This window comes from Scyliorhinus torazame, chromosome 1 (assembly GCF_047496885.1).
Source record: "Scyliorhinus torazame isolate Kashiwa2021f chromosome 1, sScyTor2.1, whole genome shotgun sequence".
Classification (NCBI taxonomy): Eukaryota; Metazoa; Chordata; class Chondrichthyes; order Carcharhiniformes; family Scyliorhinidae; genus Scyliorhinus; species Scyliorhinus torazame.
The window spans coordinates 408,179,286-408,201,803 of NC_092707.1; the positions used below are offsets into that span (position 1 = coordinate 408,179,286).

General features: G+C 46.9%; 2 protein-coding genes and 1 long non-coding RNA gene across 11 annotated transcripts in view; 2 read left to right on the forward strand and 1 right to left on the reverse strand.

The window, feature by feature from the left end:
* Positions 1-5,364, forward strand: part of LOC140428247 (interferon-inducible GTPase 5-like) — an 88,727-nt gene extending 83,363 nt beyond the window's left edge. For all 8 annotated transcript variants that reach the window (XM_072514548.1, XM_072514538.1, XM_072514566.1 and 5 more), the window contains one exon: positions 3,995-5,364. In XM_072514548.1, coding sequence (XP_072370649.1) covers positions 3,995-5,197 — 1,203 coding nt within the window. In that variant the 3' untranslated portion in view covers positions 5,198-5,364. The remainder of the gene's footprint in view (positions 1-3,994) is intronic.
* Positions 334-9,059, reverse strand: LOC140428282 (uncharacterized). Its single transcript, XR_011948745.1, has 2 exons — positions 8,926-9,059; positions 334-590 (listed from the first exon to the last, which is right to left on the reverse strand). It is a non-coding gene; the product is annotated as an uncharacterized lncRNA (long non-coding RNA).
* Positions 9,060-9,297: 238 nt separating this feature from the next.
* The window catches only part of LOC140410946 (V-set domain-containing T-cell activation inhibitor 1-like), a 35,834-nt gene continuing 22,613 nt past the window's right edge, over positions 9,298-22,518 (forward strand). For both annotated transcript variants that reach the window (XM_072499838.1, XM_072499927.1), the window contains exon 1: positions 9,298-9,468. In XM_072499838.1, coding sequence (XP_072355939.1) covers positions 9,381-9,468 — 88 coding nt within the window. In that variant the 5' untranslated portion in view covers positions 9,298-9,380. The remainder of the gene's footprint in view (positions 9,469-22,518) is intronic.

Sequence of the window (22,518 nt, forward strand, 5' to 3'; positions counted from 1 at the left end):
AAAAGCACGAGTGAACTGCGCCATCGGAAACTCGGCCCATCGGAGGCGGATCATTGCGGAGTCCCCGGAGAATCCCGGGTCGGACCTGCTAATGATATGCAAACGGTGTCTACTGTACGTGCGTTCCTGACCGCATTGATGTCACTGTCGAGGTGCTGGAGCGTTGCGATTTTAAACTAAATCGCCCGCCGCGAGTTTTGGCGTCGGAACCAATTCTCTGTCCAATCGCCTTTCCCGATTTCGGCGTCAGCTGATGAAGAATCCTGCCCTCTGTATCTGAATAATGATCCAGATTATAATTCAGAGATGTCAATTTTTATAGCAGTAAATAGAAATGACAGATCGTGAAGTTAATGATGAAGTGAACAAGTTAAAACTGGAAAAAGCATCAGGATCAAATGGATTGCAACGCAAGACACTTGAACAAATGCTGACAGAACTGATTCTGTAATCCTCACCATCTGCAGGAAATCATTAGGATTCAAATTGTGTCTGAAAGTTGGAAATTTAGCTCTGCTGTCCTCCCGCTTTCCAAAAGGGCCCCAGAAACCCCCAGCGATCCAACTCAGCTTCTGTGTGAATAACGATGCCTTGAAAGAAAGGATGATAAAGTGTTTAGATAGGTACTGGTATGGGTACATAGAACATTACAGCGCAGTACAGGCCCTTCGGCCCTCGATGTTGCGCCGACCTGTGAAACTACTCAAGCCCATCTACACTATTCCCTTATCGTCCATATGTCTATCCAATGACCATTTGAATGCCCTTAGAGTTTGCGAGTCCACCACTGTTGCAGGCAGGGCATTCCACACCCTTACTACTCTCTGAGCAAAGAACCTACCTCTGACATCTGTCCTATATCTATCTCCCCTCAATTTAAAGCTATCTCCCCTCGTGCTAGACATCACCATCCTAGGAAAACGGCTCTCATTGTCCATCCTATCCAATCCTCTGATCATCTTGTATGCCTCAATTAAGTCACCTCTTAACCTTCTTCTCTCTAACGAAAACAGCCTCAAGTCCCTCAGCCTTCCCTCATAAGATCTTCCCTCCATACCAGGCAACATTCTGGTAAATCTCCTCTGCACCCTTTCCAATGCTTCCACACCCTTCCTATAATGCAGCCACCAGAATTGCATGCAATACTCCAAATGCGGCCGCACCAGAGTTTTGTACAGCTGCAACATGACCTCGTGGCTCCGAAACGCAATCCCTCTACCAATAAAAGCTAACACACCGTACGCTTTCTTAACAACCCTCTCAACCTGGGTGGCAACTTTCAGGGATCTATGTACATGGACACCGAGATCTCTCTGCTCATCCACACTGCCAAGAATCTTAACATTAGTCCAGTATTCTGACTTCCTGGTATTCCTTCCAAAATGAATCACCTCACACTTTTCTGCATTAAACTCCATTTGCCACCCCTCAGCCCAGCGCTGCAGCTTATCTATGTCCTTCTGTAACTTGTAACATCCTTCCGCACTGTCCACAACTCCACCGACTTTAGTGTCATCTGCAAATTTACTCACCCATCCTTCTACGCCCTCCTCCAGGTCATTTATAAAAATGACAAACAGCAGTGGCCCCAAAACAGATCCTTGTGGTACACCACTGGTAACTGGACTCCAGTCTGAACATTTCCCATCAACCACCACCCTTTGTCTTCTTCCAGCTAGCCAATTTCTGATCCAAACTGCGAAATCACCCTGAATCCCATGCCTCCGTATTTTCTGCAGTAGCCTACCGTGGGGAACCTTATCAAACGCTTTACTGGAATCCATATTCACCACATCAACTGCTTTACCCTCATCCACCTGTTTGGTCACCTTCTCAATTAACTCTATAAGGTTTGTGAGGCACAACCTACCCTTCACAAAACCGTGTTGACTATCTCTAATCAAATTATTCCTTTCCAGATGATTATACATCCTATTTCTTATAAACCTTTCCAAGATTTTGCCTACAACAGAAGTAAGGCTCACTGGTCTATAGTTACCGGGGTTGTCTCTACTCCCCTTCTTGAACAAGGGGACAACATTTGCTATCCTCCAGTCTTCTGGCACTATTCCTGTAGACAAAGATGACTTAAAGATCAAAGCCAAAGGCTCAGCAATCTCCTCCCCAGCTTCCCAGAGAATCCTAGGATAAATCCCATCCGGCCCAGGGGACTTATCTATTTTCACACTTTCCAGAATTGCTAACACCTCCTCCTTATGAACCTCAAGCCCTCCTAGTCTAGTAGCCTGAATCTCAGTATTCTCCTCGACAACATTGTCTTTTTCCTGTGTGAATACTGACGAAAAATATTCACTTAGCACCTCTCCCATCTCCTCAGACTCCACGCACAACTTTCCACTACTGTCCTTGACTGGCCCTATTCTTACCCAAGTCATTCTTTTATTCCTGACATAGCTATAGAAAGCTTTAGGGTTATCCTTGATTCTCCCTGCCAAAGACTTCTCTAGCTAACTTGTAACTCTCGAGTGCCCTAACTGAACCTTCATGTCTCATCTTTACATAAGCCTCCTTCTTCCTCTTGACAAGTGTTTTGACTGCCTTAGTAAACCACGGTTCCCTTGCTCGACCACTTCCTCCCTGCCTGACAGGTACATACTTATCAAGGACACGCAGTAGCTGTTCCTTGAACAAGCTCCACATTTCCATTGTGCCCATCCCCTGCAGTTTTCCTCTCCATCCGATGCATCCTAAGTCTTGCCTCATCGCATCATAATTGCCTTTTCCCCAGATATAACTCTTGCCCTGTGGTATATACCTATCCCTTTCCATCACTAAAGTAAATGTAATCAAATTGTGGTCACTATCACCAAAGTGCTCAGCTACCTCCAAATCTAACACCTGACCTTGTTCATTACCCAGTACCAAATCCAATATGGCCTCTCATTGGCCTATCTACATACTGTGTCTGGAAACCCTCCTGCACACATTGGACAAAAACGGACCCATCTAAAGTACTCGAACTATAGCGTTTCCAGTCAATATTTGGAAAGTTAAAGTCCCCCATAACAACTACCCTGTTGCTTTCGCTCCTATCCAGAATCATCTTTGCAATCCTTTCCTCTACATCTCTGGAGCTTTTCGGAGGCCTATAGAAAACCCCTAACAGGGTGACCTCTCCTTTCCTGTTTCTAACCTCAGCCCATACTACCTCAGTAGACGAGTCCTCATTAAACATCCTTTCTGCCACCGTAATACTGTCCTTGGCTAACAGTGCCACCCCTCCCCCTCTTTTACCACCTTCCCTGAACTTACTGAAATATCTAAACCCCGGCACCTGCAACAACCATTCCTGTCCCTGCTCTATCCATGTCTCCGAAATGGCCACAACATCGAAGTCCCAGTTACCAACCCATGCCGCAAGTTCACCCACCTTATTCCGGATGCTCCTGGCATTGAAGAAGACACACTTTAAACCACCTTCCAGCCTGCCGGTACACTCCTGCAACTTTGAAACCTTACTCATGACCTCACTACTCTCAACCTCCAGTATACTGGAGCTACAATTCAGGTTCCCAATCCCCTGCTGAACTAGTTTAAACCCAGAATGGATCTGGGCGGATCCAGAGGAGAGACTTTTTAATCAACATGTTTTCTGAACGTTTCTAACAGCAATTTCCAGAAATTGCACGGAGCGCAGAGATAGGGAACCAAATGTGAAACCTAAGTAAAGATATCTGAACTCGGGAGAGAAGACAATCATGGGATTATTGTTGGGCGTAATTGTTAACTTGGCTTCTGCTGTAAAATGACTGACATTCGATGGGCTGAATGGCCTTGTTTTGTGCTGTATCATTCTATGATTCTATAGTCTGTATCACAATTCCTATCTGGCAAGGCTAAATGTTGGATCTCTGGTTCAATGCACCTGTTAAGTGCGTTTCCAAACAGTTTTTGACTGCATTTGATGACTACTCTGCTCTGTATGGTATCAGTAATTAATGATGTGGATCTCTACCTTACCCTGTCCTTTCAGGAATCAATGGCTCACACCCTATCCTCTACACACTTCAGTGCCACAAATGTTAAAGATCTGACAGATGCTTTTAGTCATGGTGGAATGTCAAATCTTCAATCAGAGATGGAGAAAAAAGCGAACACATTTAAAAATGTGAGCCTTAACGTTGCAATAATGGGTGCATCAGGTGTGGGCAAATCAACCTTAGTCAATGCACTAAGAGGCCTGGATGTGAACCATGCGGATGCAGCACTAACTGGTGTTGTGGAGACCACAATGGAACCAATGCCCTACCCACATCCCACTCTGCCCAATGTGACCTACTGGGACTTCCCTGGAGCCGCTTCTCTCAACTTTCCACTTAAAAAGTTCCTGGAACAGACCAACTTTTCACATTACGACTTTGGTTTAATTGTTTGTTCCGAGCGCTTCAGTGAACATGACAAAGTGCTAGCCGCAAAGATGAAGACGGCTGGTAAATCCATCTTCTTTGTACGTTCTAAAATTGATCAGTCTATTCAAAATGAGAGCAAGAAGCATGGTTACAACCAAGAAAAAACGTTGGAGAGAATCAGGGAGTATTATTCCAGTTCATTGGCTGCAAAGGGGATGAAAGACACTCCAGTTTATCTCATTTCAGGTGAAGACATAGATAATTATGATTTTAATGATTTAATGAGTGCCCTGGACTCTATCCTGCCAGAAAAAAAGAAGGATTTGTTTCTCATGGCTCTGCCAAACACCTCCATTGCGGTTATAAAAATGAAACAAGAACGCTTCAAGATTTTCATCCATGCAATTGCAACAGTCTCTGCAATTTGTGGTACTGTTCCAATCCCTGGCATGTCCCTTGTTTGTGACCTGTCCATCATTCTCTCATCACTGCTGTTAATGCAGCAGATTCTGGGGCTGGATAACGCCTCCATTGAAAATCTCGCTCGGACGGTGGGGAAACCTCGGGCTTCCCTGCTGCGTAACGTCAAGGACCCATTTGTGTTTGGGCAGATAAGTGAGGGTAAGGTGTTCGCGTTGCTGGGCCGAAGCGCCTTGGCGATGGCTCTGACAGTAGCAGAACCAATCCTCGATTTTGTACCAATTGTTGGATCTATTTTTGGGGCGACCTCTTCATTTTGGGTAACCCACACCGTGCTGAGTGACGCACTGGACGCGTTAGCGGAGGCAGCAAGTACAGTCCTGCAGAATGCCCACAACCTCACGTAATCCAATTCAAATAAACCGAGAGAAAAGAAAATATACCAGAGCACCATCCCTTACTGACATTGGGCGTCATTCTCCGACCCCCCCCGCCGGGACGGAGAATGGCCGCTGGCCACCGTGAATCCCGCCCCCGCCCCCGCCGAAGTCTCCGGTACCGGAGATTGGGCGGGGGCGGGAATCGGGCCGCGCCGGTTGGCGGGACCCCCCGCTCAAATCTCCGGCCCGGATGGGCCGAAGTCCCGCCCAGAGATTGCCTGTCCCGCCGGCGTAAATCAAAGCTGGTATTTACCGGCGGGACCAGGCGGCGTGGGCGGTCTCCGGGGTCCTGGGGGGGGGGGCGCGGGCCGATCTGGCCCCGGGGGGTGCCCCCACAGTGGCCTGGCCCGCGATCGGGGCCCACCGATCTGCGGGCGGGCCTGTGCCGTGGGGGCACTCTTTCCCTTCCGCCTCCGCCACGGCCTCCACCATGGCGGAGGCGGAAGAGACTCTCCCCACTGCGCATGCGCGGGAAACTGTCGGCGGCCGCTGACGCTCCCGCGCATGCGCCGCATTTCCGAAACAGCGCAAATCAGACGGGCATTGCGCCGCCCCAAAGGAATGCTCCGCATCTTTGGGGGCCGAGCCCCGACTTTAAGGGGCTAGGTCGGCGCCGGACAAATTTCCGCCCCGCCAGCTGGCGGAAAAGGCCTTTGGTGCCCCGCCAGCTGACGCGGAACTGACAACTCGGGCGGCGCATGCGCGGGAGCGTCAGCGGCCGCTGACGGCATTGCCGTGCATGCGCAGTGGAGGGAGTCTCTTCCGTCTCCGCCATGGTGGAGACCGTGGTGAAGGCGGAAGGGAAAGAGTGCCCCCACGGCACAGGCCCGCCCGCAGATCGGTGGGCCCCGATCGCGGGCCAGGCCACCGTGGGGGCACCCCCCGGCGCCGGATCACCCCGCGCCCCCCCCAGGACCCCGGAGCCCGCCCGCGCCGCCTTGTCCCGCCGGTAAGGTAGGTGGTTTAATCCACGCCGGCGGGACAGGCATTTTTGCGGCGGGACTTCGGCCCATCCGGGCCGGAGAATCGCGCGGGGGCCCCGCCAACCGGCGCGGCGCGATTCCCGCCCCCGCCGAATATCCGGTGCCTGAGACTACGGCAACCAGCGGGGGCGGGATTCACGCCAGCCCCCGGCAATTCTCCGACCTGGCGGGGGGTCAGAGAATTTCGCCCATTGTCTCTGTCCGGAGTCTCTCTGCGTCCGGAGTCTCTGCGTCCGGAGTCTCTCTGCGTACGGAGTTTCTGCCTCTGCGTCCGGAGTCTCTGCCTCTGTCACTCTCTGTCTCTGTCACTCTCTGTCTGCCCTGTGGGCTTATCCAGCATTTATTGCCCATTTCTAGTTTTCCTTGAGAAGGTGCTGCTGGATTGTTTTCGACAACCACGTGTGATGTAGGTGCATCACAGTGCTGTTAGGGAGGGTAGGGGGCTCCAGTATCCTGACCTTGTAACAGTGAAGTGCCTGATGATTGCTGTTTCGGTCAATCAGTCCTGGGATTATAGCCTGTGTTTTCAGCCCTGAAATCAATATTTTTTGATCTGTTGCCTATTTTAATTGACTACAATATGTTTAAAAATGGAAAACATGGTGACTCTTCCTCCTGATGATGGGAACTTCGAGAGCTCATCCCACTAATCCCAACCCAAATGGCCTTAAGCTGAAGAGACAGGAATGTTATTGAGGAAAATTAAACATAGCTGGAACTTTTTCAATGTCCTTTTTTTATATTTGTGCCTTGTACTCCTCTATATTAATCATATTTTCTTTATAACTTGTTTCATACATAAGAGAAATTGACAAATATCTTGCTTAAATTTAGAATGATTTGTGTGTATTATAAATCGCAGTATAATCTTGTTGGGCCGAATGGCCTGTTTCCTGCTATGTATTCTATATAACCCATCTATATAATCTCCCACACATTCATGTTATAGTAAAGCACGGGGGTATATCATCGTTTGTGCCCCTTGTTTTTGCAATAATTTTTCAGTGACCACTTTCTCTGTTAAACATGTAAGCTGAAGATTTGGTGTATTTTGAATCATAATTAAAGCTCAGACAAACCAATTACTGCCTTTGACTATCAGTCGTCTGTTTTGCCCGGTTTGCGAATAAGCAGAAATGAGAGTAATTGAAACTATTACTGATCGACAGTCATCCACCTCTCCTCTGTAATGGGACATACATTATTGCCAAGTTAATCACTCCCTGTGCATAAAGTCTCAAAGTCCTGGGGCAGAATTTAATGCTCCCCACCAGAAGGTTTACAGGAAGGAAATCCTTTAATCACCCCGAGGGGGGGTGGGGGGGCTTCCTGCCACCCCCCCTCCACTGCCCTGTCTGCCATGTTACCAGGGCAGGAGAGGCCTAGGGCAGCCAGCCTGCCCTCACCCCAACAGAGGCCCTCAAATGGCTAATGGGTGCTTGAAGGTCCGCTCCCTGTCTGAGCTCAACTTTGAGGCCTTTGGGAGGGCGAGTGATTTGGGGCTGGGGGTTCTGGTCATCAGATCACCCTAACCTGCCATAAGGCGGTAACGGAGAACGTCTGCCTTACTGGCCCCTTTACTACATTGGGCACCCTCTAAGACAGATCGGTAATATAAGCAACGATCGGTCTGTATACTCACCTGTAGGAGTGTCATCGGTAGCTGGGAGAATCACCACGCCTGGCTGTGTTGGGAGAGTTAGATTCAATGCTTATGCCCTTTTTGAACCCCCCCCCCCCCACACACAAATATTCACACCTCACCAGATATTCTCATACCCGACCCCTGCTGACATTCACATATCCGCTTAGCCGTCCCCCAGTATTCACACAGCCAGCACCACGAGCTGCTGGCTGTTCATTTGTGTCCAATTGGAATCGTGGATGAGTTCAGTGTGAGATTCCAATCTTGGTTCTACTCCGTGAGGGTTCTGCATTACTGGTCCAGTAAGGTAACTGATGGATCTTTCCTCCCTAAAATGTGATAACGAACTCAGTGCTGTCACTGAAATACTCAATAACAGCACCAATCAGAGTTTCACAGCCGTGCTTACACCTCTAACAAGGGGACACGGCACTGCAATGTCTAAAGGAAATATTTTCAGGTTATTGGACATGGCAACATAATGAATAAATTAAACTCCAGCCCATTGGTTATTATTTATTTATTTTTATTTTTATAAACTTTAGAGTACCCAATTATTTTTTTTTCTCAATGAAGGGGCAATTTGGCGTGGCCAATCCACCTACCCTGCACATCTTTGGGTTGTGGGGGTGAAACCCACGCAGACACGGGGAGAATGGAAATCTCCACACGGACATGACCCAGGGCCGGGGTCAAACCTGGGACCTCAGCGCCGCAGTCCCAGTGCTATCCACTGCGCCACATGCCGCTCCGCCCATTGATTATTATTGAAAGGCTCATGGTGCATGGGGCAGAGACTGTTTAATTGGTTCCATTTGGTTTAGTAATGGGCAGCTTGGAGCATGTGGCTATGGAATGGGGAGTCAGTGGCAGAGTTCTTCGTCACTGGTCTGCTAATCCAGAGATCCCAGATAATGCCCTGGGGACCCTGGTTCAAATCCCACATGGCACATGGTGAAATTTGAATTTGATTAAAAAAACCTGGAATTAAAAGCCTAAAAACCATTGTCGTGACAACCCATCTGGTTCACTAATGTCCTTTAGGGAAGGAAATCTGCCGTCCTTACCTGGTCTGGCATACATGTGACTCCAGGCCCACAGTAACGTGGTTGACTCTGAAATGCCCTCTGAAATGGCCGAGCAAGACACTCAGTTGATGGGCTATAAATGCCGCCTTGCCAGCGATGCCCAACACCCATGAACGAATAACAAAATGTGATTGTTAAACAACATCTCCTGGCACCCGCTGTACCAGCCTTGTGCACCACCCGGTCCTCAGTCAGGTTAAGCCAGGCCAACTTTACTTATCTGTGGTTGCTGACATCACAGACTGTAAACAATTGTCTGCTGACATCATTATCAGGACATTATTATGCTCCGTACATGGCAGGGTTTACCCTCTGTAACCATGCACTACCAAGGGAGGATTACATGGATTTTAACGCTCGGGTACAACGCTGGGGTGGTGTGATTTCCACAGGTCAGGCATCGCAACTTCAGAAAGAGACTGGGGCCATTTAACATGAAGTATCTGAACAGTGGGATGAATTGTTTCATCTTTCTATTGATCCACCTGGTCACACCATATCAGGGCTGCTGTGCCAATACAGGTGAGCACGCTGTGTGTATGTGATGTGATTGGGTGTGTGACTATTTTAGACTGTATACGTGAGACTGTGTGTGTGTGTGATGTGATTGAGTGTGTGACTGTGTATATGTGAGACTGTGTGTGTGATGTGATTGAGGGTGTGTGAGAGTGTGTATGTGTGAGACTGTGTGTGAGAGTTTGTGTGTGATGTGATTGAGGGTGTGTGAGAGTGTGTATGTGTGAGACTGTGTGTGAGAGTTTGTGTGTGATGTGATTGAGGGTGTGTGAGAGTGTGTATGTGTGAGACTGTGTGTGTGAGAGTGTGTGTGTGATGTGATTGAGGGTGTGTGAGAGTGTGTATGTGTCAGACTGTGTGTGAGAGTTTGTGTGTGATGTGATTGAGGGTGTGTGAGAGTGTGTATGTGTGAGACTGTGTATGTGAGAGTTTGTGTGTGATGTGATGGAGTGTGAGACTGTGTGAGTGTGTGTGTAATGTGATTGAGTGTGTGACTGTATGTGTGAGACTGTATGTGAGAGTTTGTGTGTGATGTGATGGAGTGTGAGACTGTGTGAGTGTGTATGTGATGTGATTGAGTGTGTGACTGTGTATATGTGAGACTGTGTGTGTAGGAGGGTGTGAGAGTGTGTGTGATGTGATTGAGGGTGTGTGAGAGTGTGTATGTCTGAGACTGTGTGTGTGAGAGTTTGTGTGTGATGTGATTGAGTGTGAGACTGTGTATGTGTGAGACTGTGTGGGAGGGTGTGTGAGACTGTGTGTGGGAGGGTGTGTGAGACTGTAGGAGGGTGTGTGAGAGTGTGTATGTGAAGTGATTGAGTATGTGACTGTGTATATGTGAGACTGTGTGTGTGGGAGGGTGTGTGAGAGCGTGTTTGTGATGTGACTGAATGTGTGACTGTGTATATGTGAGACTGTGTGAGTGTGTGTGTAATGTGATTGAGTGTGTGACTGTATGTGTGAGACTGTGTGGGAGGGTGTATGAGAGTGTGTATGTGATGTGATTGAGTATGTGACTGTGTATATGTGAGATTGTGTGTGTGGGAGGGTGTGTGAGAGCGTGTTTGTGATGTGACTGAATGTGTGACTGTGTATATGTGAGACTGTGTGAGAGTGCGTGTGTGATGTGATTGAGTATGTGTGTATGTGAGGCTGAGTGTGTAGGAGGGTGTGAGAGTGTGTGTGATGTGATTGAGGGTGTGTGAGAGTGTGTATGTGTGAGACTGTGTGTGTGAGAATTTGTGTGTGATGTGATTGAGTGTGAGACTGTGTATGTGTGAGACTGTGGGAGGGTGTGTGAGACTGTGTGTGGGAGGGTGTGTGAGACTATGCGTGTGGGAGGGTGTGTGAGACTGTGTGTGTGGGAGGGTGTGGGAGACTGTAGGAGGGTGTGTGAGAGTGTGTATGTGATGTGATTGAGTATGTGACTGTGTATATGTGAGACTGTGTGTGGGAGGGTGTGTAAGACTGTGTGTGGGAGGGTGTGTGAGACTGTGTGTGTGGGAGGGTGTAGGAGGGTGTGTGAGAGTGTGTATGTGATGTGATTGAGTATGTGACTGTGTATGTGTGAGACTGTGTGTGTGGGAGGGTGTGTGAGACTGTGTGTGGGAGGGTGTGTGAGACTGTGTGTGTGGGAGGGTGTGGGAGACTGTAGGAGGGTGTGTGAGAGTGTGTGTGTGATGTGATTGAGTATGTGACTGTGTATATGTGATATTGTGTGTATGGGAGGGTGTGTGAGAGCGTGTTTGTGATGTGACAATGTGTGACTGTATATGTCTGTGAGACTGTGTGTTTGTGATGTGATTGAGTGTGTGACTGTGTATATGTGATATTGTGTGTGTGGGAGGGTGTGTGAGAGCGTGTTTGTGATGTGACTGAATGTGTGACTGTGTATGTCTGTGAGACTGTGTGTGCGTGAGACTGTGTGTGAGAGCGGGAGTTTCACTGGCAGTTATTCATCCATAGCGTACTTCACTCTCCAATTGACTAGATGACACTTAGAGTTGAAGTTCAGTTTAAACTTTTATTGCAAGCTGTAGCCAGATGGCTTGCTAGTTCCACCCACACAGAAAATACAGGGCAATTCTCTGTTATTTGAAGTAATTAACATACAGCAATCAAAAGAATACATTTGTTCAAAAATGATCTGTGTCCACTCAGTTAAGAATTAGGATTACATATGCATTATACACGAGTATAGTTACCAATCAGAATCAAGGCGCGTGCACAATATTATATAATGTACCAGGTTCATAGGTGCCTCTTCTTATCAACAAGCACTCAGACAGTTATTAGATTAAGTATACAGCTGAGCTATAGCCCCCAGACTCCCTTCCATTGTCCTGTGTTCTCTGATGATCACGTGAGTGGCAGCTGCCTGGTATCAAGCAACTTTATGTGTGCAATCATCCTTACCTCATCTACAAGTCCTTGGGAGTTTTATCTGTGGCCGTAGCAATGACCTGACGTTATCTCTCTCGGCAAGCCCATGTGAGCCCATAGGTTTTAATAAAAACCTAGTATGTAAATTTATATCTAAATCTACCTTTTTATACATAAATGTACTTCTTCAATCTCCCTTTATGGCCTTTGGTTCAGCCAAAACAGGCCATTGTGATGTTGAGGTTGCCTCTCTGCCAAAGTAATGCCAACCCCCATCCTCCAATGTGATGAATGATGTGATTGCATTCTAATGGGCCTAAATAAGGTGAGACTAATTCTTCATTGTCTGACGGTGTCCATGATGAATCCGCGATTGGTCTCATTGGTTTCTCGCGGGTTGGGTTTATCCATTGATATAATTTCCCATAGTATCCTATTTGTGCCAAACCAAGCGAACAAAATCAAACTAACTGAGGAATCCCATAGCTGCTGGACGGACCTTCTAAGGTATCAATGTCTTGGGGGAACCATCCCTCTCACCCACGTTTGTTGCCGTTATTTCTTACTGAGGTTAAACAATCTCCCTTGTCCATTTGGACAAGAATGGGGGCAACGTGCCATCTACGTTGTGGACAGGTTATTTGAGGGTCGCGATGACTTCTCTCAGCGCCTACTTGGAATGGGTTTCTTCATCTTTAACATTGCGCAAAGTCTGTATAAAATCCATATCAATATTCAAACGTGATTGGTCTACGAAATACAACACAGTACACTCAGTAATTTGAAGAACTGAAGAATGACACAGAGCCAATTACAGAACTTAATACTAAACTTACAACCTCAAAAACGGCTGAACAGCGTGACTTCCCTCAAACATCACCAGTTAAACTGCACTAATTCAATGCACAAGCCTAAAAATTTTAATACTAGCTTTCCTTAACACAGCGGCGGGCTTACTTGTGAGGGAGGTACATAGTTCATGCCAGTGGTGATTGTTCCAACTTGACGTCTCACAGCAATGCCTTCACATCACTGCCTTCACGCTGGTTTAGCACAGGGCTAAATCGCTGGCTTTGAAAGCAGACCAAGGCAGACCAGCAGCCGGTTCAATTCCCGTACCAGCCTCCCCGAAGAGGCGCCGGAATGTGGCGACGAGGGGCTTTTCACAGTAACGTCATTTGAAGCCTACCTGTGACGATAAGCGATTTTCATTCCATTTCATATGTTTCTGTTCTTCCCTGTTAATTTCGAGGATGATGTTCAGCCCGAGTCATGGGATGAGCTTGTGTCCCAGAATTCAGTGCAGAATCGGACTGAGTTGACATGCTTAGAGTATGTGTGAACCAAACAACAATAAATCATTCAGCATTGCTTTCCCCACCTTGAGTCTGAGGTTGCCTGGGCATTTGGTGCCCCACATAATAACTCTGCTGTTGTGTGTCTTATTGTGTTTCCTCCTGTAAGTGTGAGCACTAGACTGGCTTCGCCCATGTTATTGTAACTCAAATAACCTAAAGCGACCAAAGTTCGACCACTTGCTCTGTTATTAAAGTCATTCACTGCTTCCTACGTGGATTAAACGTCATCTCAACTCACCTTTCAAATGATCATGGCTGATCTGATTGTAACCTTGACCCCACATGGCTGCCTAACCCCCGATAACCTTTCACCCTCTTGTTAAACAGGAATCTCTCTCGCTCTGCCTTAAAAATATTCACAGACTCAGCTTCCACTGCCTTTTGAGGAAGAGCGTTCCGGAGGCTCGCGACCTCCTGAGAGAAATAATTTCTCCCCATCTGTCTGAAACAGACGTCCCCCTTTTTTTTAAACAGTTAGTTCAAGATTCTCCGACAAGGGGAAACATTCTCTCCTCACCCACCCTCAGGATCTTAACATTTTCGGATCTTCTAATGGATAAAAACCTAACCTCTCCCACCATTCTTCATAAGACAACACACCCATTCCCGCTTTTAGTCTAGTAAACCTTCTCTGAACTGTACCAAAAACAGAAAATACTGGACAATCCCAGCAGGTCTGGCAGCATCTGAGGAGAGAGAAGGGAGCCGACGTTTCGAGTCTGGATGACTCTTTGTCAAAGCTGGAGGGAACTGGAAATGGGGGCAGATTCATTCTGTTGTAGGGGGGGGGGTGGCGTGGAGCGGGGGCCAGCGATCGTGGAGATTGACAAAGATGTCGAGGACAGAAGACAATGTAAATGGGGGTGATTAAGGCTAAGAAGGGTGCTGAGAGTGGCACATAAAGAGATTAGAACATGTGAGCGGCAGGACAAAGGTGAGCAGTGTGTCAAAGGGCAACTAGGAACAGGTGGCCCAAGTGGACTTGGCGGGCGGGGTGAGGGAAAAACAAATCAATGGAAGAAATGAAAATAAAAATAAATTCATAGAATCATAGAAGTTTACAGCATGGAAACATCCTTCAATTGATAGAAATAAAATGGTGGGATGAATGGTGGATGAGAGAGTTCACAGTTTGAGGTTGGTGTTCTGCTCCCAGTTGATATTCTAACTGGACAGGAAAATTCCAGAATGGAACCCTGTCTCAAAAGATCATAACGTGGAGGAACATAGTCGCAGGATCGCTAATTAGTTTTATCAACAAGAAAATTAAACATTTATTAAACATCAAAAATGGATGAATATTCCTTTCCTCCCCCCTTATCTTAAATACGCACAACTTTTAATATTAACACAGATTACAAAATATATCTTAAGCAACAATGGTCTCATGAACACAAAGTCCCTTTAAGCACACAGATTGGCTCTGGTCAAATTCACACACTCTGCTCTGAGCTCAACTTAATGTCTGTGGATTTTTCCTCAATATCCCCGCAGAGTGTTTCCAAACTGCACCCACAGAAAACACGCTTTAACGTGTTCTTTCACAACACTGATTTACATCAGTGGCTTGCATTCCAGTCCATGGTTTCCAAATGACTCTTTTAAACAAGGTTTCCACTTCCTTTTTAACAATGTAAGAAGCCTTACAGCACCAGATTAAAGTCCAACAGGTTTGTTTTGAATCACTAACCTTCGGAGCACAGGTGATGGAGAAGCTGCGCTCCGAAAGCTAGTGATTCAAAACAAACCTGTTGTGCTTTAACCTGGTGTTTTAAGACTTCTTACTGTGCCCACCCCAGTCCAACATCGGCATCTCCACATAATTTTTAACAACGGACCCAGTATACAGGATTTTCAGCTCCCCTTTAGGATTTCTTTGTCTTACCTGCTGGAAGAACTATTCAGAATTGCTTTAACTTTCGATCCCCAGACTCTAATAAAATGGAACCAAATTTTTGACTTCCCTCTGAAGTCGACATTCCTGCTTTAGCTCTGGTTACTGTAGCATCGAAGGGCCACTGATGGGGGTTCTAGTCCAACGTTGACTCCCGGCTGCGGATCTAACACCTCAGTTTCCATGTCGGACCCTGAGTGTTCATCCTCCTGTGGATGCGCTAGGGTGTTCCATGGGCTCAGCCCCCTACCTGGTGGTAGGTTCCAGGGATGTTGAGGGCGTCACCCTATCCGGAAGAGTGGTGGATTCCCTACACTGAAGATGGTCCACATGCTTTTTCATGGTCCTCTCCCTGGTCTTGACCTTGTATGACATGGGGTCAGTCTTCCCAACTGCCACTCCCAGGAACCTGGCATGACGAGTTCTGTTTCACCAAGCGTTCATCGTTGGAAACAAGCCCATGCCACCAGACGCAGCCCCTGGCGAACATCTTCATCTTGGACACTCCAGGGTGAACACTGTGAGGTTAGTTCCTTTAATTCCGGGTGCTGGCAGCGCGGTGGTGCAGTGGTTAGCATTGTTGCCTCATGGCACCGAGGTCCCAGGTTCGATCCTGGCTCTGGGTCAGTGTGTGTTAAGTTTGCACATTCTCTCCGTGTCTGCGTGGGTTTTGCCCCACAACCCATAGATGTGCAGGGTATGTGGACTGGCCACGTTAAGTTGCCCCTTAATTGGAAAAAATGAATTGGGTACTCGGAGCCCCCACAGGATGATGCCATCTGACACGGTGAATTCATGGTGTTCAGATAGGAAGGGCTTCAGGTCCTCTGGAGGCTGTCCCTGGATTTCGCCGCTTCGGATCGCGTGGCGTAATTTCACCAATGTGGGGTCTTTCTGGGTCTATGTCTGGATCTGCCTGGTGGACACCAGGATGTCCATAAAATTTAGTCATGATCCATTCTCGGCGGGAGGGACGAGCTTGTGGGTAACGGCAGACGACTTGGGACGTCAGCTTGGCTATGTGCGTGCTCGGGCGGTGCTCGTACATCGCCATGAAGCGTACCCAGTGCTGAATCCGCGCCACGGCGATGGGGGGAATCGTCTTGTCCTGCTTGAAAAGTCCCATCAAGGGTTTATGGTCTGTGATTATTGTAAAATGTCGGCAAAGACATACGGATGGAATATCTTCACTCCGAATATCAGGGCCCGACCCTCTTTATGGATTGGTGCATATCGTCGCTCCGCATCTGTCAGGATTCGCGACGCATATGTAATCGGCCGTTCGGCCCCATCATCCCTGTGGTAATCACCACAGTGCATATATTAGGAGATGTGTGGTAAGACCCTGTATTACTGGTACAGGGGTAGTCCCTGCCTGCTGGTTCCGCCCAGTAGGCGGAGTATAAATATGTGTGCTCCCCGTACAGCAACCATTTTGCCAGCTGCTGTAGGAGGCCACACATCTTAGAGTAATAAAGCCTCAGTTGTATTCAACTCTCGTCTCTGTGCAATTGATCGTGCATCAATTTATTACTCTAAGATTTTCAGAAGATGGACCTCCGCATCAAGCCGGATCGCCTGCAGCTGGATCTGCAATCAGGCAACGCCAAAAAGGACTTTCAACACTGGCTAGCTTGTTTTGAAACTTACATCAGGTCTGCACCAGACCCCATCCCGGAAGCTCAGAAGATCCAGATACTCTAATCGCGGCTGAGCTCCAACGTCTTTCCTCTTATTCAGGATGCGCCGAAATACGATGAAGCCATGGCGCTACTGAAAGAGAATTACGCCCAGCAGACGAACACGCTCTTCGCCAGACACATACTCTCTAAGAACATAAGAACTAGGAGCAGGAGTAGGCCACCTCGAGCCTGCTCCACCATTCAATGAGATCATGGCTGATCTTTTGTGGACTGAGCTCCACTTTCCTGCCCGAACACCATAACCCTTAATCCCTTTATTCTTCAAAAAACTATCTATCTTTATCTTAAAAACATTTAATGAAGGAGCCTCTACTGCTTCACTGGGCAAGGAATTCCATAGATTCACAACCCTTTGGGTGAAGAAGTTCCTCCCTAAACTCAGTCCTAAATCTACTTCCCCTTATTTTCAGGCTATGCCCCCTAGTTCTGCTTTCACCCGCTAATGGAAACAACCTGCCCGCATCTATCCTATCTATTCCCTTCATAATTTTATATGTTTCTATAAGATCCCCCCGCATCCTTCTAAATTCCAACGGGTACAGTCCCAATCTACTCAACCTTTCCTGTTAATCCAACCCCTTCAGCTCTGGGATTAACCTAGTGAATCTCCTCTGCACACCCTCCAGCACCAGTACATCCTTTCTCAGGTAAGGAGACCAAAACTGAACACAATACTCCAGGTGTGGCCTCACTAACACCTTATACAATTGCAGCATAACCTCCCTAGTCTTAAACTCCATCCCTCTAGCAATGAAGGACAAAATTCCATTCGCCGTCTTAATCACCTGTTGCACCTGTAAACCAACTTTTTGCGACTCATGCACTAGCACACCCAGGTCTCTCTGCGCAGCAGCATGTTTTAATATTTTATCATTTGAACAATAATCCCTTTTGCTGTTATTCCTACCAAAATGGATAACCTCACATTTGTCAACATTGTATTCCATCTGCCAGACCCTAGCCCATTCACTTAGCCTAACCAAATCTCTCTGCAGACATCCAGTATCCTCTGCACTTTTTCCTTTACCACTCATCTTAGTATCGTCTGCAAACTTGGACACATTGCCCTTGGTCCCCAACTCCAAATCATCTCTGTAAATTGTGAACAATTGTGGGCCCAACACTGATCCCTGAGGGACACCACTAGCTACTGATTGCCAACCAGAGAAACACCCATTAATCCCTACTCTTTGCTTTCTATTAATTAACCAATCCTCAATCCATGCTACTACTTTCCCCTTAATGCCATGCATCTTTATCTTATGCAGCAACCTTTTGTGTGGAACCTTGTCAAAGGCTTTCTGGAAATCCAGATATACCACATCCATTGGCTCCCCATTATCTACCACACTGGTAATATCCTCAAAAAACTCCATGAAATTAGTTAGGCACGACCTGTCCTTTATGAACCCATGCTGCATCTGCCCAATGGGACAATTTCCATCCAGATGCCTTGCTATTTCTTCCTTGATGATAGATTCCAGCATCTTCCCTACTACCGAAGTTAAGCTCACTGGCCTATAATTACCCACTTTCTGCCTACCTCCTTTTTTAAACAGTGGTGTAACGTTTGCTTATTTCCAATCCGCCGGGACCACCCCAGAGTCTAGTGAATTTTGGTAAATTATCACTAGTGCATTTGCAATTTCCCTAGCCATCTCTTTTAGCACTCTGGGATTCATTCCATCAGGGCCAGGAGACTTGTCTACCTTGAGCCCCATTAGCTTTCCCATCACTACCTCCTTAGCGGCAACAATCCTCTCAAGGTCCTCACCTGTCATAGCCTCATTTCTATCAGTCACTGGCATGTTATTTGTGTCTTCCACTGTGAAGACCGACCCAGAAAACCTGTTCAGTTCCTCAGCCATTTCCTCATCTCCCATTATTAAATCTCCCTTCTCATCCTCTAAAGGACCAATATTTACCTTAGCCACTCTTTTTTGTTTTATATATTTGTAGAAACTTTTACTGTCTGTTTTTATATTCTGAGCAAGTTTACTCTCATAATCTATCTTACTCTTCTTGATAGCTTTTTTAGTAGCTTTCTGTTGCCCGCTAAAGATTTCCTAGTCCTCTAGTCTCCCACTAATCTTTGCCACTTTGTATGCTTTTTCCTTCAATTTGATACTCTCCCTTATTTCATAGAACATAGAACATAGAAAATACAGCTCAGAACAGGCCCTTCGGCCCACGATGTTGTGCCGAACCTTTGTCCTAGATTAATCATAGATTATCATTGAATTTACAGTGCAGAAGGAGGCCATTCGGCCCTTTGAGTCTGCACCGGCTCTTGGAAAGAGCACCATACCCAAACTCAACACCTCCACCCAACACCAAGGGCAATTTGGACATTAAGGGCAATTTATCATTGGCCAATTCACCTAACCCGCACATCTTTGGACTGTGGGAGGAAACCGGAGCACCCGGAGGAAACCCACGCAGACACGGGGAGGATGTGCAGACTCCGCACAGACAATGACCCAAGCCGGAATCGAACCTGGGACCATGGAGCTGTGAAGCAATTGCGCTATCCACAATGCTACCGTGCTGCCCTTAAGAACAAATAAATCTACACTATATCATTTTACCGTCATCCATGTACCTATCCAATAGCTGCTTGAAGGTCCCTAATGTTTCCGACTCAACTACTTCCACAGGCAGTGCATTCCATGCCCCCACTACTCTCTGGGTAAACAACCTACCTCTGATATCCCTCCTATATCTTCCACCTTTCACCTTAAATTTATGTCCCCTTGTAATGGTGTGTTCCACCCGGGGAAAAAGTCTCTGACTGTCTACTCTATCTATTCCCCTGATCATCTTATAAACCTCTATCAAGTCGCCCCTCATCCTTCTCCGCTCTAATGAGAAAAGGCCTAGCACCCTCAACCTTTCCTCGTAAGACCTACTCTCCATTCCAGGCAACATCCTGGTAAATCTTCTTTGCACCTTTTCCAGAGCTTCCACATCCTTCCTAAAATGAGGCGACCAGAACTGTACACAGTACTCCAAATGTGGCCTTACCAAAGTTTTGTACAGCTGCATCATCACCTCACGGCTCTTAAATTCAATCCCTCTGTTAATGAACGCGAGCACACCATAGGCCTTCTTCACAGCTCTATCCACTTGAGTGGCAACTTTCAAAGATGTATGAACATAGACCCCAAGATCTCTCTGCTCCTCCACATTGCCAAGAACTCTACCGTTAACCCTATATTCCGCATTCATATTTGTCCTTCCAAAATGGACAACCTCACACTTTTCAGGGTTAAACTCCATCTGCCACTTCTCAGCCCAGCTCTGCATCCTATCTATGTCTCTTTGCAGCCGACAACAGCCCTCCTTACTATCCACAACTCCACCAATCTTCGTATCGTCTGCAAATTTACTGACCCACCCTTCAACTCCCTCATCCAAGTCATTAATGAAAATCACAAACAGCAGAGGACCCAGAACTGATCCCTGCGGTACGCCACTGGTAACTGGGATCCAGGCTGAATATTTGCCATCCACCACCACTCTCTGACTTCTATCGGTTAGCCAGTTCGTTATCCAACTGGCCAAATTTCCCACTATCCCATGCCTCCTTACTTTCTGCATAAGCCTACCATGGGGAACTTTATCAAATGCCTTACTAAAATCCATGTACACTACATCCACTGCTTTACCTTCATCCACATGCTTGGTCACCTCCTCAAAGAATTCAATAAGATTTGTAAGGCAAGACCTACCCCTCACAAATCCGTGCTGACTATCCCTAATCAAGCAGTGTCTTTCCAGATGCTCAGAAATCCTATCCTTCAGTACCCTTTCCATTACTTTGCCTACCACCGAAGTAAGACTAACTGGCCTGTAATTCCCAGGGTTATCCCTAGTTCCTTTTTTGAACAGGGGCACGACATTCGCCACTCTCCAATCCCCTGGTACCACCCCTGTTGACAGTGAGGACGAAAAGATCATTGCCAACGGCTCTGCAATTTCATCTCTTGCTTCCCATAGAATCCTTGGATATATCCCGTCAGGCCCGGGGGACTTAGATATCCATGGTCGATTTTCCCTCTTTCTACCGTCCTTCCTTTTTTTTGGTATAAACCTTTGCTGAGCACTGTGAAAAATCGCTTGGAAGGTTCGCCACTGTTCCTCAACTGTTTCACCATAAAGTCTTTGCTCCCAGTCTACTTTAGCTAGTTCTTCTCTCAACCCATTGTAATCTCCTTTGTTTAAGCACAAAACGCTAGTGTTTGATTTTACCTTCTCACCCTCCACCTGTATTTTAAATTCCACCATATTGTGATCGCTCCTTCCGAGAGGATCCCTAACTATGAGACCATGAATCAATTCTGTCTCATTACACAGGACCAGATCTAGGATCGCTTGTTCCCTCGTAGGTTCCATTACATACTGTTCTAGGAAACTATCGTGGATACATTCTATAAACTCCTCCTCAAGGCTGCCTTGTCCGACCTGGTTAAACCAATTGACATGTAGATTAAATTCCCCCATGATAACTGCTGAACCATTTCTTTATGCATCCGTTATTTCTTTGTTTATTGCCTGCCCCACTATAATGTTACTATTTGGTGGCCTATAGACTACTCCTATCAGTGACTTTTTCGCCTCACTATTCCTGATTTCCATCCAAATGGATTCAGCCTTATCCTCCATAGCACCGATGTCATCCCTTACTATTGCCCGGATGTCATCCTTAAATAACAGAGCTACACCACCTCCTTTACCATCCAAATAGTTTGATACCCTTGGATATTTAACACCCAGTCGTGACCATCCTTTAAGCATGTTTCAGTAATGGACACTAAATCATATTCATTCACGATGATTTGCGCCATCAACTCATTTACCTTATTCCGAATACTACGAGCATTCAGGTAAAGTACACTTATGTTGGCTTTTTTACCTCTGTTTTGAATCTTAAAACCTCGATCAGTAACCTCTCCTAAGTTATATTTCCTCTTAACTTTTCTCCTAATTATCCTTGTCGTTGAACCCAGATCTTCATGTAACAACCTGCCGTGTCGCTTACCATTAATGTTTTCATTTCCCGTTTTATTTCTTTTAGTATTCCTGGTCCTATTCACTGAGCTCCCCTCAGTCACTGTACCTTGTCCTGTCGCCCTTTTTGATTTTTGACTATGGCTTCTCTGCCTTACACTTTCCCCCTTACTGCCTTTTGTTTCTGTCCCTGTTTTACTACCTTCCAACTTCCTGCATCGGTTCCCATCCCCCTGCCACATTAGTTTAAACCCTCCCCAACAGCTCTAGCAAACACCCCCCTAGGACATCGGTTCCAGTCCTGCCCAGGTGCAGACCGTCCGGTTTGTACTGGTCCCACCTCCCCCAGAACCGGTTCCAATGCCCCAGGAATTTGAATCCCTCCCTCTTGCACCATCTCTCGAGCTACGCATTCATCCTATCAATCCTGACATTCCTAATCTGACTAGCTCGTGGCACTGGTAGCAATCCTGAGATTACTACCTTTGAGGTCCTACTTTTTAGTTTAACTCCTAACTCCCTGAATTCAGCTTGTAGGACCTTGTCCCATTTTTTACCTATATCGTTGGTGCCTATGTGCACCACGACACCTGGCTGTTCACCCTCCCCCCCCCCAGAATGTCCTGCAGCCGCTCCGAGACACCCTTGACCCTTGCACCAGGGAGGCAACATACCATCCTGGAGTCTCGATTGCGTCCGCAGAACCGCC